This window comes from Dermacentor andersoni, chromosome 10 (assembly GCF_023375885.2).
Source record: "Dermacentor andersoni chromosome 10, qqDerAnde1_hic_scaffold, whole genome shotgun sequence".
Lineage (NCBI taxonomy): Eukaryota > Metazoa > Arthropoda > Arachnida > Ixodida > Ixodidae > Dermacentor > Dermacentor andersoni.
This window is the reverse complement of record NC_092823.1, coordinates 52,156,503-52,184,211: the sequence shown is the minus strand read 5'-3', so window position 1 is coordinate 52,184,211 and position 27,709 is coordinate 52,156,503. Positions and strand designations below refer to the sequence as shown.

General features: G+C 42.2%; 1 protein-coding gene across 6 annotated transcripts in view; it reads left to right on the top strand.

Annotated features, from left to right (window-relative positions):
* The window catches only part of RyR (Ryanodine receptor), a 314,977-nt gene extending 289,105 nt beyond the window's left edge, over nt 1-25,872 (top strand). For all 6 annotated transcript variants that reach the window (XM_055062325.2, XM_055062323.2, XM_055062324.2 and 3 more), the window contains 13 exons: nt 2,914-3,201; nt 3,330-3,460; nt 4,848-4,890; nt 5,386-5,501; nt 9,000-9,060; nt 11,698-11,844; nt 13,035-13,166; nt 14,777-14,825; nt 15,550-15,657; nt 16,292-16,356; nt 17,370-17,470; nt 18,140-18,191; nt 23,504-25,872. In XM_055062325.2, the coding sequence (XP_054918300.2) occupies nt 2,914-3,201; nt 3,330-3,460; nt 4,848-4,890; nt 5,386-5,501; nt 9,000-9,060; nt 11,698-11,844; nt 13,035-13,166; nt 14,777-14,825; nt 15,550-15,657; nt 16,292-16,356; nt 17,370-17,470; nt 18,140-18,191; nt 23,504-23,608 (1,398 nt within the window). In that variant the 3' untranslated portion in view covers nt 23,609-25,872. The remainder of the gene's footprint in view (nt 1-2,913; nt 3,202-3,329; nt 3,461-4,847; nt 4,891-5,385; nt 5,502-8,999; nt 9,061-11,697; nt 11,845-13,034; nt 13,167-14,776; nt 14,826-15,549; nt 15,658-16,291; nt 16,357-17,369; nt 17,471-18,139; nt 18,192-23,503) is intronic.
* Nucleotides 25,873-27,709: the final 1,837 nt, after the last annotated feature.

Below are 27,709 nucleotides of genomic sequence, written 5' to 3'. Positions count from 1 at the left end.
AGCGAGAGCTTGCGAGGGCAAGGTACGTGTAGAACATGCAAGCAACGAGAGAATTGCATCTGCAACGCCGGAGAGAAGCTTCTGAAGAGGATACATTGGAATGCAAGTGAGCGTGTTGGCAGGCAAATCAGGCAAGAGAAAATTCAGTGATGATTACGATACTCCCCAATGCGAATTTTGAGCACAGCTGTTTAAGTGTTTGGAATTCGCTATGTATTGTGGCAAAGAATTTCATTCTGAATGACAGGGTCCTCACAGTGGCAGCACTGAGCCTCCGCTGAGGCAGTTCGTTTAGCAACAGAGGCAGACGAAGCATTTCCACCGGTTGCATTGCTCATTGTTTAGAAAGAAAGCATGAACACAGGAACACATCACTCGCGGAGAGCGCAGAGGGCCTATGCCAGCCCTTTGTTTCTATATAAGGTATTGGTGGACTCACCCGCCACATGCCTGGTTGCCGCCATAGAGCACATCTCGAGTGGCACTCCGGTATCCTCCTCGCCATTTCATGATACTCTCTTCCTCCGCTTTCTTCCTTGTGTTCTCTTCGCTATCGCCGTCCTTCATCTCCCACTGAACTCCGGATTCGCTCTTTCATTCTTGGCTGTGCTTGTTCACTCAGTTATTCCAAGGGACGCTGATGCTCAATGCAGGAACCACCAGCTAAGGATGGCGCTCTAAAAAGCACAACAAAATTTCTTTCATTTACTAAGCACAAGATTGGTGGCAAAAACGAGTTTATTGGGGAGATCGTCATAGTCTGCGGGGTATTTCTTCGAGTTGCTTAGCCCCTAAGATACGGCAGTCTTGGTTTTAAGGATAGAATATAAGCTTTATAAGTAATGATTACAAAGAATGCTATGCACTGTATGACCATTTCCCAGTGAGGATATTCATTCTGCCCCAAGTTTTGGGGCAACTAGGTATTGACGAAAAACGTGTTAATAAAAAGGTGTTAATAAAACCATACCCTGCCTAGGGTGTTCTACTCAATGCAGGACGCTTCAGCATGATTGCAACATAATACAGGGTGTCTACCAACCGGGAAAATTGGGAAAACCGGGAATTCTCAGGGATTTTCAGTAGTCTGGAAAAACTCAGGGAAAACTCGGGGAACTTGTGCTTCTATCAGGGAAAATTAGCTGTAGTTTTATAAAGGGTCGAAAGTCACGGTAATGCTGGCTCGAGTAACACAGGAATCATAATGAATCGACTTTGACGCCCTTTCGTCGGCTGGAGTAGTTGCCAGTGTACCGTCAACGACTGACTTTCCAGATTTCCGACAATTTGGACGGCTTCGCGCCACTACCATGTACCCCATATAGTCAGTGTATCAGAACGTCTGAAATTTCGGACGCAAGAATTCTTCGCCATCCGATTTTCCGGACGTTCTGCAGTGACCACAGGTCCGAAACTGCATTAATAAAAGCCACCATTGCTGCCATTTTGATTACCTCGCTGCCTCGAACTGGCACTCTCGCACGCAGATCCGCTGGCAGCCGTAGCCACTACTGCGGCAACGCTAGGCCTAGCTGCTTCGACATTCGCTATGAAGCTTATTGCCATTAGGTGCCGGGTTTTTTATTGAAAGAATTTGCTGCTGTCAGCAATGGCACGGACTCCGCCTTTGTGGTCCTCGCGATTGGCTTAGAAGCTTGGGAATCACGCTGCATTGCATAATGCCTGTTCCTTAAAGTCAGCTTCGCCTATGTACAGAAATGTTACTTGGTGAAGTATATGCAAAAGTATTGCAGCGAAGCATAAGCGTGGGAAGGGACTATTGCCACGGGACACAGTATGTATTCCTTAATTATGCACGCGTACACCCGGTATTTCCTGTCACAGTGTGAGCACTGATATACCTAATACGTGCACCGACAGGCCTTCAGAGCATTTTCGAATGTGCCTGTGGTGGTTTGAGCCCTTACGGGCAGTAAATGACATGCATTTATTTTTTTCAACTGGCCGATTTTTCTGACGTTCTCGCGGCCCCTAGGTAGTTCGAAAAATCAGACATGGACTGTGCAACTGACCAAGAAGTTGCTTCAAATGGCCCCTGGAGCAAACGAGCAGTGGAAGGAGGACAAGAACAGAAAGGACCTACACATTAAGGAATGAACGGGAAAGGAAGCATGCTGCCGCCATTTTGAAGGAGCTTCAGCTCAAAAAACAGTGTTGGCTGATGCCGAGATGCAGGTGTCCCTCATCCAAACCAAAATAAACTCTTTAAAGCAGTGAAACACAACACTGAGGCATTGTGCACAGGCTGAGAGTATGTCCGGACAATTGAGGTTGACTTACGAGCTGTTGAGAGAAAATCTCAATTGTGACAAAGTTCGAGCCTAATACCACTGAGCTTGCTATCAGTTGATAGAAATGCTCATATTCGAAAATGTTTGCTTCTGTATGCATCTCCTTTTTATTAGTATTTCAGAATGTCTAACTCGATTTGCAATTTTTTTCGAAGACATTTTATTTGCGGTGCATTTTACTAACCCCTGCCTTCTATTCTCATTGTGAATAACAAACACTACTCCTTCGTATTCAAATTAGGTTAAGTCGTTTTTTTTTATGTTCATATGCTTACTAGAAAGTGACAGCATCGGGCAATATGGTTTCAGCCCGTCTTGACATAAAACATAGTTCTGCATCACTCAGGGAATTTTGCCAAGGCACTCAGGGAAAGCCTGGAAAACTCAGGGAATTTGGAAATGTCAATTTGGTAGACACGCTGTAATAGTAGGGATTGATTTTCCAAATGTCCTGCAAAAAACTGGGCCATTCACAGTAGAAGGAATCATGGCCACTGCTGATTACTGGGTGTTTGCAGATATATGCACCTATGCATCACAACTCTTAAATGTAGAAGGTAGCTCAATGTCAAGCATCAGTATGTCTTTGCTCACTGTGCAGGTTTCGACAGGCGAGAGTAGTGACGACGACGAAGCAGGCTCTGCTGTGGCCGCTGCCGCCGGGGCGCTGAGCGACAACGAGGGCGATAGCGATGCCGGCGGCGGTCTGGCTGAAGTGCTGGCTAATGCAACCGAAGCTTTATCCGACTCGGAAGGCAGCGAAGAGGAATTGGAGGAGTGGGTGATCATAGAAGAGAAACTCTTCTATCTGGAGCCCATAATCCGGTTCATGGCCCTGTTTCACTCACTCGTCTCCTTCTGCATGCTCATCGCTTACTACCACCTCAAGGTGTGTGGACACTTCTATAATCTTTCCAGCAAGTGCAGTCAACTTCCGTTCATTTGGCCCTGATGGGACCAATGAAATTCATTGAATTGCATGAAGAGTGATGAAAGCATAACCACCTTGACATGCAGGTTCCGCTAGCCATCTTCAAGCGAGAAAAAGAAGTTGCCCGTGCCATGGAGTTTGACGGCCTGTACATCACCGAAGAGCCTGCGGAGGACGACGTACGCGCGCGTTGGGACAAGCTTGTGATAAGCACCAAGTGAGCAGCATCTCGCTGCCTCGCATGCCTTCTGCACCATTTTTCAAGTTTTAATCGGGTAGAAGGGGGAAGTGCTTATAGAGCACAGGCATACTTTCCAACTCTCCCAAATTTTTTTGTGAAGTTTACAAATTTGTTCTTGTTTCAAGATTTTACGAATATTGTGTCAAGTCTTAAAAAAATGAATTCTGTAAACATGTTGAAAGGCAGGGCCGGAGGCAATATTGCAAAAAAATCCATGCAAGAAAAAAATATATATATTGTAAATGGCACCTTTACTGCCTCTTTATGGCCCTGCAAGATGCCATGTATGCCAGAGTAGCACTTAGAGCAACTTTATTAACAGAATTTCCTGAAGCAGGCCAAGTCAGCAACAGCAAAGATGCTCTGATTTAAAAGCAATGTTTTTTTCGTCAATCTGTGCTTTTCCAAGGCTGTTGATGCTTGCATGTTGTGTCTAAAGATAAATTACCATTAATAAAGTGTGATGGTATTCCACAGAAATGTGTTTGCTCAGGGGAAACTTTAAAAAAGATGTATGCCATTCCTCCCCACCCCCCAGCCCTCATTTTGTTTTATCTGCAGGACTTTTACGAATTTTAATGCTCAGAGATTGGCAGGTATTCACAGGCATTCAGGGTGTGATTAGAAGAAAACGATTGTGCAGAAACCATTGATGATGATTGCCAATGTAAGCAAATAGCACGAACGAATGCACGAGTGAGCAAACAAAAAAGTGAGAGAGCCAGCTATAGAGAGAGATAGGAGGGAGCAAGAGAGTGCAAATGAACGTTTTCCTTTCTAAGTCTGACCATCTACCACTGAACACCAGCAGTATACGCTGGTGGTCACGGCATCAGGGACAAAAAGGCCAAAAAAGCCAAAGAAAGTTACTTAAAAAATGCACGATTTCATGTCCCAAAACAATAGATTGGCCTAATGAAAACCTCATATTTGAAAATTATGCAAAGATATTAATACATTAATCGTTTGCCTTTAAAGCATAAGTGGAAATGGGACAGGAATTTTTGCACAACGTTGCCCTGACAACACATGAAAATTATATCTAAGGTCAGCACGACTGAGCCGTGACAATGTGGTACAGCTGTTGCTAATTTCAAGAGACAGGAATGTAAGTGCGACTGTTAATTGCTGGAAGCTGTTTATGATAGTCAAGTTCTACTGCATGTTTTCCCATTTATTGCGGTAGTGTCTCTTCAGACTCGCGTATACATACAACTTGTTCACTCATCTGTTTTTCTGTGTTATTGTCCCTCCTACAGCAGCATAAAGTATGCATGTGTTTTATGCACTCCGAAGTTATTTATAGTCTGTGCCATCTTTAAAGGCAGAAAACCATCATTAGCTCACACACTGTTTATTACAGATCTTTTCCTGTGAACTACTGGGACAAGTTCGTCAAGAAAAGGGTAAGAACGGTTCTATTTCAAAAAGCACTCTATTTTGTGAGCGATGAGCCACTCTCAACGCATGGAGTGACATCGGTAGCATATAAATACATATATCTTGTATCTGGCTAAGTGCAAATTCATAAAAAAATACATTTCACACCAAAAACAACTCTCATATTTGAAAGTCAAGAGGTTGCTCTCCCGTAAGTGTTTATAAAATGTTTGCCTGTCCTTATGGACATTATTCCATCTTACTCTGGATAATGCCAACAGATACCACTACAACATTATAAGGCGTTCTATGTGCTTTATAAGTGTGATGTTGAAAAAGTGGCAGTTAACTGCTTGTATGTTGTGGATGAGCTACGTTTTCTCCGTGTCAATGCAGAAGAGATACCAAGGATGAATCACAGGCTTTGGTGCAAGCCACAGAGGCTCGTGCAAGCCTGCAACGATTGTAATAAAGATATCGCAAAGCCGCTTTATAATGAGCATTCATCTCTATTCCATCAGGTGCGTCAGAAGTACTCAGAGACGTACGACCCCGAGGCCCTGAGCAATGTGCTTGGCATGGACAAGAGTGGATCTATCTCTCAAGAAAAGGACGAACCCAGTGGCCTGTTCCCCTTGTAAGTCTTGACTGAGTCACAGCTTTGGATTTTACCACTGATTGCCTTGCTGGCTGTCCTTCTCCAGACAATTGTATTTTTGCGCATATCAGCCACACCAATAATTGTAAATTTACCAATAAAGTAGGGGCGCAGGTTTTATGCTAATTTCTCCTTGAGGTGTGACTTCGTGGCAGTGTGTATTCCACCTATGGTGTGGCTTTACAGCAGTGTGATCCTTACTGCCAGGAAGCCACATTTAAAGGCAAAATTTTCCGCCTTTTACAGCTTTATCTCCTAGGGAACCCAACTCTCCCCCGTTCCCATGTGTTGACGCTTTCTTCGCCTCTTTTTTGTGGTCTCCCATTCTCATTGGGCCACCATTTCGCGTTTCTAATGGGTTAGGAATTAGCGAATAGCACACATGGCGCCGGTGAACCTGAACTCGAATCACAATGAGCTCCACTTGACAAAAGTCCTTTACAACGCTGCGGAAGGTTGCAGATTATCAGCGTCGCCAAAGAGGTGGAGAATGGAGCCGCTGCCAAAGATACAAGGATGAGTTGTGCATCCACGAATGGAGACGGCTTTTACAAAGATTTGAGCATTGTTGTACGCAGCTAGTTCAGCAGGTTATACTTTCGCATTTTTTTGCGTGTATGTAATTGTAGGTGTGGGCCAAATGCAGAGACAGGTTGTACAGTGAAAAATATAGTACACTGAGCGAGCTCAACATTTTCAGATGCAAAAAAAAACTTGGAACATTGCTACAGAGTGTAGATGGACACTGGTTAGGAAAGAAATGTTGTTTAAATTGCATGTCAATAAGTGCGTGATAGGGTGATGCAGATGGAGGAAGGAAAGAACCAGGTGGGAGCACTACGTAACAAAATTAAAGAAATGTCAGTCCACCATGGGGATCACGTCGCAGTAAGCTTTAGTGTCTTCCAGTGCTACACTCACCTCATGCTCTTCCAAAAAAAGAATGTCAGGTGCAACAGCCACATGTTGCAACGAAGATGATAAACCTATCTGTTGCGACAAACAACCAAAGTTGCTCAAGCATACAGGGAGAAAATATGCACAGAAAGGTTAGCAAAGCATCTCAACAAGTGCGGGCAGAATAAAAGCTACCAGGAACCAAGCCCACTTGGCCAAGTCTGCCGAGCATGGTCACTTGTTTGATGACTTTTTGAATGAGAAAATGTAAAGGGAATAGCTTCACGGCAAGTTGGTTTGAAAAGGCTGGCAGCATGACGCAATGCTCCTTTCTAGTTTTTTCCCTTCATTTGTGGCGATGTAAATCCTAATGGCTACACTCGTGGTGCTTCCTCACAAGCCTTAATGGCCATAGCAGCACGATTTGCTTACAATTGCCACATTGGTTATTGGTGCAGAAAGCAATTCGAGCACTAGCACTCTTGTCAAGTCAACAAATCAGAGTGATTGTCTTCAGTCATGCTGTGCATCTTACGTGCGTTCATTGTTTGCTCGCTCCCTTCCTTTTTTTATACCATGTAATACTTTTTCTAGGAAAGGGTAGCTGAGTGAATGCCTGTATTGTTGACCTCCTACTCTCTCTTTATTTTTGTCAGTTACGGAAATTCCAAATTCGATCAATCTTAGATAGCATGAGCAGTTCTTTATCTGTTATTATTATAGAATTCACACTCACAAAGCTTACCAAACCCCTGCAAATTTTCAGTACTTCATGCTGATCATGTTACTTGTGTGAGAAATGTAACAGCATATCTAATGTCTATCACTTAGACTAGTTATTCTTTGCTTGCTGGTGATGTAGGTTGGCTTTGGCATGGTCATAGTGGTCTTTACCCGATGTCTTCTGGCAAGTCTAACAATTCTCTAGCTGCTAAGACTGCTTCAACGTGGAGTTCCATCCTTCAGATGCTTGGTTTTTGTATGAGCAAATGATAATTATTCTTTCACTTGTTTTTTTTAAACTGCATGCCTGTCGCATGCACAGTTTATAGCTGTGAGACTTGCACGAATACCCATATCAGTTGGTGTTGCCACATGTTGTGTTCAGGAATTGTGTCTGATAAAACTGTACTAGGTGAACCAGGAAAGTGGCTCAGCAAATATGATGTCAAACTTTTCTTTTTCTATAATGAAAAATGTTTTTGATCACATATTTTTACATTTCAGGGTAATGTATATGTTTCGTGTTCAATTCCACTTTATGTATAGACTTTACAGAAATTATTTGTTTGAGCCTCTCGGTTTCGCGCATGCAGGAGCCTGTGTGAAAATTTTCTGGAGTTACTACTATGCCGTCTGGTCTACGTGAGAGCTTGTGAGATATTTCTTGTATAATTTACAACACCTCAAATGCCTCAATGAATTGGGTTTTGCATATGGCGTAGGCAGGTCAGAAAAATATTCATAGATGTGAAGCTAATCAACACAACATATGCACATAAAAACAAAAGTTGGCAAAATTAAGTGCATGGAACAGTCCTAAACTTATAAACAACAACTCAACAACTCTCAGTAAAACAATAAAGAAATAGACTTATACAATAGCCTTCCATTAATTCGACTTGTTAATTAGATATTTTAGGTTATGTTTGATATCAACCGAAGCTCGCAGCCAGTGTCCATGCATTTCTATGTGCCCAAATATTCATTATTTTGATCCTAAACTTGGCTTTTGCCAAATAATTCTAACTTCACCAGTGGGAACACATGTGGCTCACCCCTATGGTGACCCCAATAGTGGCCCCTTTAGTGGCAACATCTGTCTCTGCGGAGCTCAGGGTCAGTAAATGCATTTAACACATATCATCTACTTTTAGAAACGCCTATTTCTGGCCTGGCCTAGGAACGTTTTCAAGAACATAGCTCACAATGTCATATAGGATATTCAGTTGATTCCAATATGAACCTTATTTTTTCATTAAAATTGTTGAGGTTATTTCCTGCACGGCGCAATTGCACGATACCAAAACCGCCTTCAAGGCATTTGTATGCTTTACTGCATAACAGTATCGTATTGCGGCAAAGTTGACTTCAAAATAATGTGCGGCGAAGTTGACTTTAGAAAACCAGCCCCCTGCTCATTTTTCTTGCTAAAGAATCGGCTGCACGGTAGATTTCTAGTTTGTTTAGGAGCCTTATGTCATTTATAGGTGGGCTTTCTACATTAGACGAATAGTAAGTGGGCGCTCGTTTGATATAGAGGTGTCCTAAAGTCAGAAAAATACTGCCGAAAAATCAGCAGTGGGATTTGGTGTTTTTTCTGCAGTTGTTTGATTCGACCCGCCGGATATTTCGATCCGTTGTGTTGGTCCCGTCAGGATTTGATCCTGAGGGGACCAATGCTATGGAAGTGGACTGTATACAAAGACAGCTAGAAATTAGCGCGACGCTGAACTGTAAAAATAAACAGAATAAGCAATTTACACATTCTAGAAATGTCAGCAATGTCATCGATTATGTCATTGATGTCTAGTCATTGATAATATGATTGATGTGATCTTAATTTCTTTTTGTTTCAAGCATCACAAACGTGGACTGGAAATACCAGATTTGGAAGTCTGGAGTCACAATCACTGATAATGTGAGTTTTGCAAAGGCACCTCATTCCTTTTCACCTGCGTTGAGCACAAAAGAATGTTCAAAGTCACTGTTATACACTAAACTTAAAGCACCATAATAAAGCGAATAGCTTTCTCTGTTTTTTTTGCCCATTTTCATGGTCACGGTCAGACATTTCTGATGCGAACGGCATGTGCTCTCGTGCAGTCGAGTTTCTCGGTTTCGGAGCATGTTGATCGCGGAATGCCATCTTGCCCTTTGAGATGTATGTGCTGTCACACGAGAACTTTGGGATGTCTAAAGGTTTAGACGCAGTTGCCCATGGTGGTGCCGTATCGTGTTTCTCTGCAGCTTGGGCACATTTGTTGATCTTACCAGTAAGCCTGTGCCCTGCAGGGCTCATTTGTCACTGAAGTTCACTGCATGTCTCTTGTTGAGCTGCACTGCTTCATCTTGCCAGCTCAGGGGAGCTTCGTTCGGACTAACTCCCACAGTGTGCAGGATTTGCATGATTTTAAAACCAAATGGTCGAAGGAGGAGGAATGAAGTGAAGCGAGGGACACTATTTTTGTATTCTGCTAATTGCATAATCAGTCAAGGTAAATAACCAACTTTGCAAACATTACCTCAGGAAAAGAACTTCCAATAAATTGTAGAGTGTTCTAGGAAGCATCTCATTCAGCAACTTCTAACTTCCAACTTGTTACGTAATCATTTTATTGCATCACTTCTGTGTCGGTTGTCATTGAGAGTTGTCTCCACGAAAGCTTATTGATCAGTAATTGGAATGGCTGACGGACCTGCATGTGATGTCTGGGGCTGCGAGGAGAACATTGACCACCTATGGTGCCACTGTCCACAATTTGAAGCACAAAGACAATTTGTGTCCAGTGCATTCAGGAAGCTATATGATCGTCCTCTGAGTGAGCAGACAATACCAGAACACTGTCCCCACCAATAATTGGCTCAGAAGAAAGTGAAGGCACTTTCGTGCTTTCTGAGAACATCTGACTTGTGCGAGCACCTTTCACCCTGTGGTGTTCTCTGTGCATGTCTCTCTACCCCCCTCTCTTTCTGTCTTCTTTCTATTCCCCTTCTCCTTTTCCCCAGCGTATGGTACCCAACCACATTTCTGAGTGTTTAAAAGGACACTAAAGCGAAACAATTAATCAGTTTAGACGAATGAAGAATTGTTTCAGAACCCTGCAGGCAGTCATTTCATAAAAATAGTTTGATTATTAGATGAGAAAATGAAGGTCCAAGTACCAGTATTTGAATTTCGCGCAAAACCCCCGCACCGGTACGTCAGCGTGACGGCAGGGATTCCAAAGTTCGTTTTCGCATTTGGGCCGCGTTGGTTGAATAAAGGTTCCCGAAACTTGCCATGTTTAATATTTGGTTCCTTTAGAACACAATGTAGTCAATCTGTACCGCTATGTATAATTAGTAGGCCCTAGAAGATGCCATAAAAATCCATGACGTCACAGCCCCCAGGTGCGGGAACTTAAGTAGGCATCGCCACCCCTATTTCATTCTTGCGCTTTTTCTGGCTTACCAAACGTCTTGTCGTTGTAAGAGTGATGTTTTTGGTGTTGTAGAAAGGTAATTTGCTGATGCAGAAGAAATCATTTTTCACTTTAGTGTCCCTTTAACATCCCTGCGTTCCTTTAGCATTATTTGAGAACTTCACACACTTCCTGGATTGTTTGTTTGTATGTAACCTTTATGATGCCAGCTTGTGTGACCGAGCATGCACAAAGATATATCTTCTGTTCTTTAACGCCAAAAAATTCTTTAAAATTTATCTCGTCTTTGATGGAATCGAACTGCATCGTCTATAATCAGGCAATCTTGCTGGTGGTTATATCCAGACATGTTCTACACATGGATTTTACATCGGCACTGTTAGATGGCGCAGCATGTCTAGAGGGAAGCGTGAGAGAGGAGCCCAAGTGAAGTATACGCTTCATGCATGATGTATTTCGGCGGTGGCAATACGGCCTTTATGGAGTAAACGAGCGGAGTAAAAAGTGCAGGTGCACAGCCATTATCATGCCATCATTGTCATGCTCTTGTCAGTCATTCCGTTGTTGTCATGCTGCCATCTTCATCGTGCTGTTATGAGTTTGTCATTGTCATGTCATCTTGGTCAGGCTGCCATTGTCATCACACCATCATCTTCATTGTCATCATTGCATCGTTGTTGCACCATCATGCCATCTACTAAAGATGTTGGCGATAGCAATGGATGCTGCCATCATCAAACACTGTTATTGATGGGCCTGTGAGATAGGCAGCAATACGGATGCGTGTTGCCTCAGAATTTTGTGCGGTGATTTCCATCTTGCAACTCGCCTTCCTCCCTTCCTATCTTGTTAAGTCCCTTTTCTCCCACGCAGGATAGAAAAGTGAACTTTTCTTTTGGTTACGCTCCCCACCTTTCTTTTGCTACTCTTTCTCTTGCACTCTGGGCGTTTTCTTTAAGAGTAGACCTAACTGTACATCGAAAAATTGAGTGCTCTTGAGAAAGTACATGATAGCAATATGTGGCAGAATTCGCTACAGGCAAACACCTGAAAATGCTGTTGGGATTCTGTACATTTCTTTCCCAGATTGCATCCCCACTTATGGCATGTGGCTGCTTTCTCTTTATGCGCAGTCATTCCTGTACAACCTGTGGTACTTCACGTTCTCGGTGATGGGCAACCTGAACTACTTCTTCTTTGCGGCCCACCTGCTGGACGTGGCTGTCGGCTTCAAGACTCTGCGCACCATCTTGCAGTCAGTCACACACAATGGCAAACAGGTGTGCAGTGTGATCACCATATCTTTTGCCTGCATAGCCTGCACCAAAAATGCTCAAGAAATATAAGTACAAAGTTTCAACTTATTACTAAGCAGCAAACTCATGAGGGATTGGAATACCAGAGAACCAGCTATCTGAACATCATCAATCATAAACACCTACCAAGAAAGCAAGGTAAATCTTAAAATGAAGAGAAAAAGGAAAGAAAGCAAAGAAATAAAATAAAGTAATGAAGTCAGAAAAATGGGATTGACAAGACTATAAATTCACAATATGTAAGTGCTTCAGCATTTAATGCAAAAAATTATAATAAGAACAAAACCAGCATCCATGCCATAAACGTTTATTTGCTAGGCACAACTGTACTTAGTGAACATTGCCATGTGACTTCGCGGCAATGTGCTCCAGCTTGCCATGAAGCCATGCCCGATTTTGTGGCTTCACTGCAATTAGATACATGTTACATTAAACTGCATTGTTGTTTAAATGAAAAGCAGCTGTTTAAATGACACCTAAAAACCCAGTCGAAAAAGTTTCTGTAGATATGCTTTCAACAGACATTTGTGTCAGGTTTCCTTCGTAAATACTTTTATGGGAGACTGTGTATAAAGGTTATAAACAGCAATAAGGAGCTTGAGAAAGGTTGGCCAATGTTTCCATAGGAGGGCCTGTGGCTTTTGTGTAGGTTAGATACCTGCATTCTTTTCTTTTTTTTCCTAATGTTTGTGATTGGGGGGTGGTGTGGGTTCATGCAGGGACATGTTTTACTACAGTTATGTGATTGTCGGCCAATACCTTTTTTTTTTGAAAACATAAGTTACATGACTCCTAGGCTGGCTTAGATTTGAGGATTTCATTAATGGTGGTCAGAACTGTAAAATGGTAGGCTGTTAATGTCAACATCAAGCAACAGAAGGATAGCACTGTAGCCATTACTATACACTGCCGGAGATTCACTGTAACAGTACACCATTTTGACTGCACTATTACCTTGGTAGGCTTACACTTGACGAATGTGATTTCTTTTTCTTGCCTTCCGAAATCGAGGTGTCAGCCTACAATTGAACCTAACGTAGATCCGAGTAAATGTAGTATACACAAAACTACAGTACTATAATGTGACTGCATAGAGACTAATTGTTTGACATTGTGATGAGCTTGGAGGATGACTGGTGCCTATAATGCTGCAGCTGGTGCTGACAGTGATGCTGCTGACCATCATAGTGTACATCTACACGGTGATAGCGTTCAGCTTCTTCCGCAAGTTCTACATCCAGGAAGAGGACGACCAGGTTGACCACAAGTGTCACAGCATGCTCACGGTGGGTGCCAACTCTTTTGTGGCTTTTGTTTTCATGCAATCGGGTGCCATCACATCATGTGCGCTATGATTTTGTGTTTATTAGGCCATATTCAGAAGTAGCCAAAATGATATGCATGACAATTTGTCGTTCTTTGAAGGCAGTGGTACTAAATACAGTACTAGCATAAACAAACCCCTTTTGTGCCAATGTGACAGGTGTTGTAACAATATGTGTGATTGGTCATTTATTGCGCCGTGTTTATTACTGTAGGCATGTGAGGCACATTCACATATCTTCTTATGTCCGCCCCTCCCCCGTGCAAGTGTATAAGAAAATGTGTTTCTCTGTTATTATTTAACATAACCTGAGGCAGATGTGTACATAGACATGGCTGTAAGAATGCTGTTTGGCTGGTGCACCACACAAATTCCTTCATGCAGTCAATAGAAGGCAACAAATTTTTGCCCAGTACAGACCAGGATGTTATTGACTATTAATGAACAAAAATGATGCAAACATAGAGAGAAATTCTGCATAAGATTAACTCATTTTCCTAAGAAGCCATGGATAGCACTGGAAACGAAAAGCTTTTTGCAAGCGAGTCAATATTGGGAAATAATTTTATAAAATAGTGGACTTTTCAAGTGCACCCATGTGTGTGTGTCCACGAAATGCATTTCCTGCCTATTTTGTTATAAATCAGAAGATGGTGCTTGTCAGAATTTTCTTGCAATTTGAAAGCTGAGAGTCATTATAAATTGGTGCCACTTTAATGTGCTGAGATTTCTCAAAGAGATAAATCCAGAAACATAGCAACGAACAAGGCCATGAAAGAAAACACATTTTCCTGCATGCATTCTGCTCTTTGCAGTCAATCATCAGAAGTTGCCAACTGGCACATTGACTCAGTGGCTATGGTTTTGTGCTGTGGAGCACAAAGTCGGGGGCTCGATTTGTTGCAAAGGCGCTCCTGTTTTCGATGGAGGCAAAATGCAAAAGTACCCATGCATTTAGATTTAGGATCACATTAAGGAACCTCAGATGGTCAAATTAATTTCATAGTTTTCTATTAACACATCTCTCACAGCCCCAGTGCTGCTATAAGATGTTAAACTCCACGTATCTATCGATGATTACAAGTTGCCAAACAATTATTATGTGCACGTAATAATATTTGAAGCAAGAAATGACGAATTCATCTTGGAGCTATGCTGCTTGGCACATTCATTTGGACTGTGCCATTTAAGAAACGTTCTAAGTGTTTATGTGGGAGAAATACATTTCAGTTACTTTTGGGTACTCTCTTGAATAACTATTAGTGAAGAAAAAAGTGCGTTCTGCAAAAGAAAAAAGTCACTTGCTGCTCTGCCTAAGTGCTAACTGTTAGTTGCAAATGACCTGCAGTAATTATAAAAAAAAAGGCTGTTACTGTGGGAATAGTCCTTTAAGATGAATTTTTTATGATGTGATGGTTATGAGATATCCACTCTGGACTTCTGCATGCAACTGCGTTTCCTCTCCGAAAAATTTCAGATAATTTACCCTGCCTTATGACAGTGTGATGCACCATCTGGACAATGCACACAAGTGGTTTGTTGGGCCTGACTTCTTGTTCTATCCTTTTTCAGTGCTTCGTGTTCCACCTCTACAAAGGTGTGAGAGCAGGTGGCGGAATCGGTAAGTGTAGCAGCACCTTTGTGTTACATAATGTGCCGGAGTCGCAGATTGAAAACTAACCACTTTTGTGGACATCTGGCACCAGGTTAGATCTACACAGCTGACTGATAAAAATCAGTGTTTGTCTCTTGCAGAGCCAAGCTTCACTTATCACTTTTGATCCCTTTGTTCTTTTACCTCTACAATCATCCAAGCACTGTGCATTCTTGCTCGTGACTTGATACCAAACCAAACCAAGTTTATGGCCTTAATGTACAAATTAACATTGCTCACCAACCTAAGCCTGTAGTGCTTGTCCATCAGCCAGGCAGCAGATGAAGCATGGTTCCAACACTCAAATAAAATAATATTTAACAATATTTTTTAAAACAACCACACATGGCCCTCACTGTGATATATGGGGCCTTATTTTGTCAAATCTCTTTATCTCCCCTTCCCTTCATGTTAAACAACCAGAATTCTAATTATAATTAAATCCTGTGAGTTAAGATGGCCTAAGGCAATAAGACCCAATAAGGTACCATTTAAGCGCTGTGTGATGGCAACACTGCAAAATAATTAATTTAATGATCATTCAAATTTAGTGCACTGTCATCACATTGTTCTCTGATAGGCATTCACGTTGATATGGCTTCCTCTTATGTCGTTTGAGGCCTGTGAGGTATTCGTGGTGAGAGGCAATCTGCTCTAAAGGTTTGCATGCTGATTATTTCCTCCCCTTCAGGTGATGAAATCGAGCCTCCGGACGGTGACGAATACGAAGTGTACCGCATCATCTTCGACATCACTTTCTTCTTCTTTGTCATTGTCATCCTGCTGGCCATCATTCAGGGTGAGCTCATCCCAAATCTCTATCCTGACTCGGTCACTGATGCCTGGATTTGCATCACCGACCATCTTCCAACTGTTTCTCATTTAATGCAACCTCAGCCCCTGGAAAACTAAATCGACACTCACTGTGAGTGTAAATATAGAGAATGGCAATATTATCATCATTGGAAGTTTGTGTATATGATAGCATTGCTAGGTGAATAGTCCAAAAGAAGAATCATTGATTCTTTCCATCTTTGTAGTAGGGAATGTTAGAAGCTTAAGAGTACTTTATCTACCAGAAGCATAAGAAAGAGCTGCCATTATATATATACATATGCATTGTTCAACAGCTCCAAAGGTGTATGCATATGCATCTGAAACACTTACTTTTATGTAAACATCGATTAATTCAAACCATTTTCACATGTGCTGTCAGGGTTGGAAAAAACGGAGTCGGATTAGCAAATTAAATATGTACATATTACCTAAAAATCTTCTTCAGTGCATTTTGGACACAGAATGTCTGTTACACTGCGAGAGACTGCATGTACTTGTTCAGTCAATCTGAATGTGCTCAAAATGTGCTCTTGCTTAATTCACACTTGGTCCACTTGCTTGAAGCATTCTCTAATCTACTGCAATCACTCTTCCAGGTCTCATTATTGACGCCTTTGGAGAGCTGAGAGACCAACTGCAGAGTGTGGTTGATGATATGGAGGTCAGTCGTTCATCTCCCTTGTAGCACTTACGTCGTTATGAAGCATTTATTTTATTATAAAAATATTTTTATTACTTTTCATGTCATGCATGTATGCTGCCATATTTAAGAGTGTATTTAAGTGGACTGCAGTGGTAATCCAGTCATAGACATAAACATAGACACAAGAATTGTAGTGTGTGTAGTGTGCCCAGTCATAGACATAAACATAGACATAAAAATTGTAGTGTGTGTGTGCTGGAACATGCATGCATATATTATATAAAATGTAGTCAGCATACGAAAAATAAAATGAAGATATATTTGTGGAAGCTGGTTCCACCAAAGCAAGGCAGCTGTAACCAAGAAGGCAATGAACCCCTGGTGGGCACCTGTGTGGCAGCATATTTCAGCACATAATTTTAATAAACATCGGATAGGTTAATGAATTATTTTTGGCTTGAAGTAAAACGTAGTCCAGTGATATGTAGTGGTCTGGCTGTGAAAACAGGACAAGCTCACTGTTCAACTTTGGGCATCCTGCGCTTTCATATGGCCTGCATGGACGTGAGTGACAGGTACAATAACATATGGAGAGGGACGTGATGTAAAGAAGAGTAATCCTTGCCTACTGTCAATAACAGATGACAAAGCACACCACCTATCTGTTTTTATCTTGTAAACAAAATGTAGCTGTGGATAACTGGTGCCCATAGATTATGCTGATGGCTTCATTATCTTCCGAATACTATTCCTGAACTGCAATGGCAAACACATATCATGTACAACAGTATCTAGCATGTTCCAGCTGCTAGTTTTCAAGTGATGGGTTATTGTAGCGTTGTTTCACTGATGTTAATGCACGATAAATGCGGAACCGAGGGTCTCAAATTTGTCTTATATGTCAAACCTGAAGCCGACAATAAAGCTAAGGAAAGCATAGACTTCTTGGGTTACCAAGAGCAAGTTAATGGCTAAATCTGGTACAGTGGTGTTTCCTGTTGGTGTGATCTGTGTGCCTTTCTCCATTCTAGTCCAACTGCTTCATCTGTGGCATCGGCAAGGATTACTTTGATCGGGTGCCCCATGGCTTCGACACGCACGTTCAAAAGGAGCACAACCTGGCTAACTACATGTGAGCAGCTCTCTTGCTTCACTTCTTCAATTCACTATTTTTTAAATAACCCTTTGGTTGCCATGCATTTCTACCTCCCATTTGCTGGAGGCTTTTGTCTAAGTGAATCAAGTTAAATTCCTGTTGAAGTAATGCATTAGCTGACTTTATATTGAAATCACACTCATTCGCCATATGTCCCACATTTTACTAAATTTTTCAATTATAATAGTCAAACTAAAATGACGATTATAAATATTGAGTTCGGGTTTGCTGCATGTTCCTGTGATTTCATTCTGTATATACAGCTCTGGGGATATTGCCTACAACATTTTCAGACCCCTTCTTTGTTATGAACAGTTGCCCATTGTCAAGTATGTGCACAAGATAGTTGGCAAAAACTCCATTCTGAGAGTACTTAGTTCTGAATGCTGTCTTTAAGTGTTATGTATCCAAGTACTCCAAAGCTGTTTAATACAGACGACTAATAGTGAAAAATGCTAAAGAAATTGGTCATTGTAATGAATGCTTGTGAACTTTCGCTGTTTTAATTAAATTCCCTGATGCACTTCAAGTTTTTGTTTGTTTGTTTAGCTTTGTGCAAGTCTTGCTTAAAAGTGATCGTGTGTGAATTTTACTGTTACCTTGCTGCTGAGAAGTTTACCTGAAACTATTATTTCTTAAATTTAGGTTCTTCTTGATGCATCTCATCAACAAACCAGACACAGAGTACACAGGCCAGGTAAGTGTTTCTTGATTTATAGGGGTGTGTAAATGGTAATGTTTTAGGCTGAACCGAATACGAATTGCCCAGTGCTGGAAGCGAATTGAACGCTGAATATTTTTCAATAGTTCTTGAATAATACACAACTTCTTTCACAATTTATATATAATAATGTTCACATCCTAGTATTAGTGATGTTACAAAGTTTCTGTCACTACATTGCACGTTATGAAGCATGGTTTACTAAAACCACTGATGGAGTACAGTCGCCGACGAATAATTCTGACCAGACGGGGACCGCCAAAGAAATCTGAATAACCGGGAACCCGAAATCCCAGATTCAACCCAAAATAAGTGAATTTACTCTACATGTGGCCAAAATATCTATATTATATTCTCAGATCTTGACTTTCGGAGATGCAGTCGACTTCCGTTAATTCAATCCTGACGTGACCGATGGAACGGGCCGAATTATCTGGCGGGTTGAATAAAGAAACGAAAAAAAAAAACCCCGTAACACGCCGTTGATTCACTTAGCAGTGTTGCCTTTAAAGTTAGCTTCGCCGCGACTCAGCCGTTACGTGGTGAAGCGTACCAAGCAGGAAAAGGTGCTACTCTTGTGGGACATAGCACGTGTGCCTTAATTTACAGACGCACATGCGCTGTCAATGGTAGCAGTACGAGCACCGAGGTGCCTATTTAGGTTTACTGGCAGACCTCCGGAGCTTTAGATACGTGCCTGCTCTTTTGTTGGCTCTAAACATCCCCTCGAATTTCTCAGTTTCCTTAGAGCCGCACCTCTCAGGGGCCCGTTCGTGCGTCGAGCGTCGGCGTAGAGCGAACGAGCACAGCGAAAGATGAGAGTGAATACGGGAGATGAAAAAAAAAGCGGCGAGAGTGAAGAGGCACGAGGAGAAAAGCGGCGAGGAGGGTATGGGGCGGAAAGCGGAGGAGGCGGAAACGGCGGAGGCGGAAACTATGAGGCGGAAAGCGGAGGAGGATATGGCGAAAGGGGGAGAAGGAAAGCGGAGTGCAGGCATGCAGCCAGCGCAGAAGCGAAGCGCGGGCTTCGCACCCAGTGCGCATGCGACACTTCGCCTGCGGTGTTGCCGCTGCTGAAGAACGTGCTCCACACTAGCCACGCCTTTCCGTGTTCACGCTTTCCTTCCGAACAACGAGTGACGCAACCGGTGGAAATGCTTCGTCTGCCGCCGCTGCTAAATGAGCTGCCCGAGCAGAAGCTTAGCGCCGCCGCCGAGAGTGCCCTGTCATTCAAATTCTTTGCCACACTATATCGCGAATTCAAAACACCTAAACAGCTGCAATCAAAACTCGCATTAGGAGTATCGTAATCGTCAGTGAATTATTTTTTTAAACTTCTATTTTACCGCCTTCCTTTTTTCTAGCTTTTACAAAACATATGATGTTTTTCTCTGCTTCTCGGTGTACGGCGCGTGCTCTGTACGTATACTTAATGCGTACTAGGCCAATTTAACGGTGTTATATACGAGACACTCCTGGCGGGCAAAATGATGGCTCGAATCGCCACAGCAACCTCAGAAACAGCTCGGAATGGCGGCCGGTATGCTTATTAGGCGTCCGGGTGCTCGTACTGTAAGCGGAGATGGCGAATGCGTGCCTTTAAAATTAAGAAACGCGAACTATTTTCCGTGACAATGGCTCCATTATATGTTGGTATGCTTTGCCGCAGAACAATACTGTGCTGCGGCGAAGCTGATAAATAGTTTGTCGGGCGAAGGCCAATTTTGAGATGGAAATAACGGAAGCTTGGGCCTATAGAAGTTTGTGGGCGCCGGCCGGGACCTTCGGTCGGGATCGAATGAACCGAAAAATTGAATTAACCGGAGTCGAAATAACGGAAGCCTTTTGCAACTTCGATTTCTCCTTGTGTCATTCTGGGCACAGTGCAGCACGCTATATTATAATGTGGGGAAACGCAGCCACTCGTCGATGCGTCCAGTGCTAGTCACGCGAAACATTGCGAAAATGAAAGTATCTTTCACAGGTTATCGTTCGTGAATACGGCCCAAATTTGTCAACGCGTGTTGCATGCGTGCACATATGCTTGCCATTGGCCTAGACATTTCGTGGCCAAGATTTTCTAGCACTTCCTATTATGCTGTTCTTTTTCGCACTTCTCGCGCTTCGTCAGTGGTCAGAGAGGCGCTCCGCGCGCATTACCAACGGAATCAGCCGGCCACGAACTGGATGATAAGAGTGGTGTAGAATCGAGCAGAAAGAGTGGTGTAGAATCGAGCAGGAAGCGTCGCTACAAAATCTTAGCCCATATCGCGACCATTGTCATGTTGTCCCTACAGATAGGTTAAAGTATAGACGACTTACGTTAATTTGACCCTAACGGCTCCGACGAAATTGATCGAGTTATCCAGCGAGTCGAATTAAACAAGGCGCAGGAAAAATGCCAGAACTCGCTGCTGATTCATCTGGCAGTAGTTGCCCGGTTCTAAGCAGACCCCGAATCGAATGCGCGTCCACTCACTTGTGCAAACTAAAATAACGTAGAAATGACATTAAAGCTCCGAAACAAACTACTGACACGCACCCGTTTCTTAGAAAAAGATCTTTTGTTGCATAATGGTGGCCAGAATTTTAAAGACAGCTTCGCCACACAGTATGTAAAGTTAGCTTTGCCGCAATACACCAGTGTTACGTGGTAAAGCATACATGCGTTGCTAACGCGTTAGAGTGTTAAGGGCCTCATGTGTGTCGCAGAAAATCCAGCGTTGGCGCCGGCGGAGTTGTCCGTGAGCGAAAATTTCTGGGTATGTTGGGTATGACAGAAGTCTACTGCACAGCTAGTGCATGCACTGAATTATCATCGGCAATGACTAGATCGACTAGGCTTCGTTAGTATTGGTTTCGCAGAGCACAGGCGGCATGAGAAACGACAAGACTAGCGAGGAGTCAAAATGAGAATATCGCTATTTGTGCTTTGCACGGTGGTCGTACTAGCACATGATTGTGCAATCTGAGTCTAGATGATGACGCAACACGTTGTGAAGCGTCCCAAATTTTGGTAGCCCTTATACATTAGGCCTGTGGGGCAACAGTGGCGATGCTGCGGGGCTGACTATATAATCAAGCATGCCCGAATTATTAGTGTAGGAATAATCGGTTGTTGACGGTATCGAGAACAACACGAGCAGTTTGCTTGCATAGAATGGACTCTTTCTAGAGTGTGAAAGTATGCTGTCTGGCCAGTAAAGTATGGCTCCCTGAGCGATGTAGCCTGCTCCACTACAGATGTTTTCATGTTTTATGCTTATAGTATGCCCAATGGGTGAAATTTATTGTACTTTTTCTCCACTTACGTTCATTTGCACACAGTTGACTCTTACAAATGTGTGAAAAATATGTAACAAATATTCAAATTTATGTATAGTAGTGATAATTCAATTAGAAGACTGAATCTAATACGACACTAATCAATTTTTTATTCAAAAGTTTAGAATATTTACACCCCTACAGATTTCATGTAAAGTGCTTCTCACTCTTTTATTTGTGCTGCACATCTGCCATACGTAGTGATTGTCTTGCAAGTTACTTGCAATGAATTCGTTTATTCTTTCAAAACTGTCTACATTAAATAAACATGAAGGACATTGTTTCATATAAAGTTTCAATTTCACTGGAACCTCAGCACAGGTACACCAGTATGACGCCATGGATTTGAAAGGTTCTTGTACTGGGGCAGTTTTTCGGCAAGAAAAATTAAAACTGGCTAGATAAGACCATTAGTTCCTTCAGAATGCAATGTACTCCTTACTTACCAAGAACAAGGAACTGGACCTGAGTATACGCTGTTAGTTGGTGTGGCGCATTGTGGTGTGGCATGGTGGTTTTGCTGTTTCAAGAGCATAGCCTACTAATACAGGCTATGTTAATATTTGTTAATATTTGCTAGGGTGCCCTCACCAAGTCTGGCCATTTTTAGGTGACAAGTGCAGAGCATACATTGCGCGATAACGATCGTGTCTACAAAGTATTGCATTGCTATGCACCGCGTAAAGATCTGAAATTCCAAATGGAACGCCGTTTTCCCTTTTCCTCGTGGCTGCGGCACTCTAAACCAGAGCATGACGTACACGTGCTAGTGCATTTGCAGTGTGACGTTGCTCGTGGTGACACGTGACTTCGAGAATTATTCAAGGCAACATCTGTTTTTTGTGTAATATGTTGCATGAATAGACAAATTAAAATTAAAAGAAGTAATAAAACACACAAACTGAATGTCTGTATGTTTTTGTTTTATTTCGCACCGCAGCAAGAGAGACGTACTTCCGTTTCATCTGTTTGTTGCCACATCATGCAGTCACATGCGCAGGCACCGAAACCATGTGATTTTCTACAGTGTAGTAGCGTGGGATCACGCTCTGTGATTCACTTGTGTCTGCCTCAGTATGCATGTAGCACTGACTTATACCACTAGTCAGGTGTCCTCATGCACAGCGCGCAAAATCGTGCGCTGCATGAAACCAGACAATCACAACAGCTCACCTGTGACACTGCCAGTGGAAGTGTGCTGTGCGGCAAAAAAAAGCGAGAAAAAAAAATGAAGGCGGGGCTCATGACGTATGCGTCACACGATCCTCGAAGTCTGGTATGGGAGAATGCAGGGAAGGAATTTCGCTTGCAGAGGCTAGAAGGGACGAGTGGAGAGAGAGTCTCTCTATGCAGTGAAGTTCACCTCATGAAATCATGGGTTCGTGGCACTGAAATATTTCTATCTTGGCTATTAATGAGCCGATTTGAAACATTTTTGTGGTAAAACGCTCTCTAGAGGACACATACCTAAAGATTTCCAGTGTATAACCAAAATTTCCTATGGAACTTGGTGACAGGCCCTTTAAACACAAGATCAATCATTAGTACAGTTTTTTTTATATACTGTGTAAATTACAACAATTTCACACAGCTTGGCCTAGGTTATCATGATGATTTAGCATAAAATTAGGGCTGTTGTAATTTCTGTCATGTTAAATGTGAGCACCTTTGTTTTTGTGCTATGTGGGTAGCGTGATTATGATGTTAAAATTATATATGCCTTGTTAGGCATTAACCAGGTTATGCCAGCTGAGATAGAAGTGAACTACAGTTTAATATTCTCCATTTGGGGTTCATAACATTCACTTGCAGCTCAGTACGTGAGCATTTTTGCTTCTACCCTCATCAAAACTCATCCTTCAGAGCTTATAATTGGACACCCGACCTTGTGCTTTAGCAGCAACTCATGGCCACTTAGTCATTTCAGTGGGTATAATTGTGATGTGTCCTTCATCTCTCCACAGGAAACGTTTGTGTGGGAGCTATATCAGAAACGCTGCTGGGACTTCTTCCCGGTTGGTGACTGCTTCCGGAAACAGTATGAAGACGAGCTAATGGGCGCGGGATAACCAGCGCCTCTTCAAACTCATTCATCCCTCACCAATCAGCACATTTAGCCAGAAAGATTTAAAACCAGTTGTTCAAGGCATTACTTCCTGTATTCATGTCACTGACGCAGGAAGTAGTGGGGCTTCGAAATGTTTAGCAGGTGATGTAACATGGGAAAATAATCTTCAAATTGCAGGCAAGTGCAGATAACATGAAGCTCTTTCAAAGTCGTCTGTTCAAAATTGTACGCTGCAGAGCATTTTGCTTGATTTCAAGGGGTGGGTTAAAACAATGTTTTGAGGTGCCAAAATTCACACACCTTGAAAAGTTGCCTAGATTGACTTGTGCCTGCAAATAACAGTGTGCATCTATTGCATTTGAAGATTATTTTCTTTAATTTTTTGCTTTCCGTTGTTGCGCTATTGTTCGGTGGATAATTGCAACTATTTAAAATTTTTTGCTTTAATCAACTCACTTCCAAGAATGAAATGGATCCAGAAATTTCCTCTCTACGTGCCACATTATTTGCAAATTCTGACAGTGAAAAATAACTGTAGTGTTTGTGAGCTATTGACACCCAAATTTGCCATAGACATTTACATCCAAAGAATAAATGACAAGTGTCACTTTACAGAGGTTATTATCACATACTCAGTGCCTCAGTTTTGTGGCACGGACGCTAACGAGAGATCTCTGTTGAGAAGTAATACTAAAAACGTTGACAGTGGTGTTGAATCTTTGTGTACTGCATATCTAAGCTGTTTGCAGTTTGCATAAGCGAAACCCATTGCGTATGTTGCATGTGCAAAGGCTGAAAGAACTTCAATGCAAGTCTGCATACGTGCATCATACGAGATATCACATCAGCAACAAATGCCAATCATTGTGCCGATCTAGTCTGTCGGAAATAAGGTTGTGTCTTCCATGTGATCTGACAGCCATGCTGTTCACAAGAAGTGCTAGATTTTGCGCGGAGAGCTCCATCGACCGCGCAGTAGCAATCACAATGCAATAGGGACGGCATGTTGTGTTGTGGGTTCTAGACTCGTCATGCTCGATAAAGATTGTGTAAAAGTATGTATGAGGACAGTGTCTTTGAGTAGCTTTTCCTGCAGTTGTGCATGTTTCTTTTAGACATACTAGCTTCACTAACCTGTTTACAAACAGCAGCACTCTGCTTCTCAACTGCTTTGACCTTTGTTCAACAGTGCCTAGTTGATCAGCAAGTGCATACTTACATGTTCCAGGCTCGGTTGTGTGTTTAGATGTCTTTGTCACAGAGGCACATATATTTTCATCCGACATGATGATGTAGTTCTATTGATGATGTTTTCTGTGCTGCCTGTGTTACCTCAACGACAATGTAGGAAGCAATGGAAGAAGAGACTGGATGTGTTGACATGGACAAACAATATCACGGTGTTGTACGATACTAGATACACATAAACCTGTCTTTCGCGTAGACTTTTGCTTAATATGTGACTAGGCAATACTCCAAAGTCTGCATGACTGTGCTTAAAATATTGCCATTACTCTGTATAGAAGAGAGTCTAATAAAGGTACATAGAGCATCCACGGAATGCTTATGTGCATTCCGCAGATATAATATTGATTATACGCTAATGAAGATCTGAGCCATACTAATTTCTCACTTTTTGTTTCCGTATGTTATGCAGTGTCGCAGGTACAATTCAGTTCTTATGCAGTGTCGCAGGCATAATTCCGTTTCCCCAGCAATATTTGCATGAATTTCTTAAACAAATAGACTTTAAATAAGTATTACCAGATCCATACATGCAAAGGGAAAGCGCAGTGTAAATACAGAGAGGTGCTTTCCCTTTGCTTTATTTTTCTCTTTCACAGAGAGCTTGTTGCTGCAGCTCTTGTATGATGTGACAGAGTGAAAGTCGATGCCTTTCTTATGACTTGCATGCTGAAAGAGATTATGTGAATGGCTTGAACTGCAATTTTGGTGTATGGTTTTCAGTTTTCTTTTTTTGAACCTGTGCAAGTATAATATTTGAGTCTAGTGATGTTCCTTAGAGAAATTTTGCCTTAGGAAATGTTTGCCTGTGTTTGTCCTCACAGTTGTATGTTCATATCTTCAAGATTACTTGAAGATGGTGTTGACTGCTGCTCTCCTTGCCACACTGTTCTGTTTGTTTCTCCTGTACGTTGTTGCTGTATGAATATTCTGTTGCCTAAAGGGGCACCGATCTTTGCTTGTTAAACCTTGCCTGGATGCAGGCTGCAGTTTTCAATAAAGAGTAAAACCATAAAAAAATTATGGGCATTTTCTTTTGAGAGTGAACAAAGATGTGCTGGTTAAAGCCAAGGCACACGTAAATGTCCTCTGATAAGTGCGTTTACATAAGCGCTTCACAATTTGCTTATGCCATTTACAGTATATGTTGCACTGTATCAGAAGATGCAGATACTGTTTATTCACTGACATTCCCTCTGACAAGCATTTGAGGTTTACTGGATGCTTAACACAAGGAACCTTGCTGCACATGCGAAGACATCTGCGTTTTCACTGTTGCACATATTGCGCTAGTGCTTGCAGCTGTGTTTGGCTGTGTTCGTTTGGGAAGCAGGCAAAAAGGGGTGGAGCTCATTGCCTTGTCACATGTGCATCAAGCTGCATTACATGCTCCGATGATTCTTCTACTTCAATGAAAATGCCTTGATGCTCAGGTTAAAATACCTGGCTCACAAGTGAAAAATAATGAGTTAAACTAGAACTGTGGAATATAAACTTTTTTGAATATGAATAGTAACTATCGAATATCGAATGGCCAAAAGGCAGATGCATATATTTACAGGAGAAATATTTATTTTGGCATAATTAGGTACCACGCTTGTGCCGACAGCGAAAAAAGAGCCAACTATCACGAACACGTAGGATCAGTTTTAAATGCAATATATCACTTATTGCCATTAGAAGAACTGCATGGATAGCCTCAGTATCTTTAGAGCTTAGTTGCAAACAAGCTGCCCAAAAATGAAAGGCTGCTGTATGACTAGCTTACCAAGAAAGTCAAATAAATGATTGTTGAAAAAGAAAAAGGTCGGCATGCAATAGTGGAAAAAGAAAGGAAAAAGCTGCTGAAAGACCTGTGTATCGTGTAAACATTTAAAAATGCCCTTGTGAGGAAAACACTTGATGTAGTGTAAAAAATAAGATTGCACCGTGGCTAGGCTGCAAGAAACAATAAAATACCTACTATAGGCAAGAATCACAGGTTATCGTTTGCTTCTGACATGCAATTGAAAATAAGCTTGCCTTACTCATTTTGTTTCTGCGTTGCTTTGAAAACTGGTGTCTATTTTGTACTTTCGATGGCTTGCAGTACTTTGTTCTCTGCCACAGCAACATGACTTTAACAGCCACTAGCAAAATATTTTGTTTCATTGTTCGAAAATTCCGAATAGTTCATTTTTGAATAGAAATACTTGGTCTGTAATATTCAATCAATATTTGAATATTTGCCCACCCTTAGTTTGAACCCCACTCAGAAAAAAAGACTCGTTCTCTAAAGCTAAGGTATCTTTATATAGCATCTTTATGACAAATGCAGCCACATGAGGGCTGATTATTGAACGATATCGTTTGGTTCCCAAAACGTTGGACGCAGTTATGCATTGTCTTTGGCGGGTCCACGGCAGTGCCGTGAATAAGTCTGAATAATCTAGCATAGGCGAAAAATCACCGTCTGAAATATCCATTGGTGACTTTACAGCCTTAGGATACTAGGTGAGGACACGTAAATGAATACTTGTGAACGTTTGTTCTAATGCGAAGCTTACTTTGCCAACCCACCATGGTTTCAGTTCCGCACTCGGTCATTCAGTACCTCAAAGGATATGTTTATGGAGATATGTATTCGCACTCGCCTTTGTACACCCTTGTCGCAGGGCAGATTGCTCTAGATGGAACGAGATGGCGCTTTTGGCGGCGCGCCGCACATTGCCTTAGCGCGAAAGCGCAGGAATACGAAACCATTAATGGGCTTCTTCGATTTTTCACTTCTGGCTACCCGCGGGCTGCCAGAGCCAGCCAGAGCGCCTTCGCTTTTCTCGGATTGCTCCGCGCACCGCGCCACGCACTTCAGCCGGCA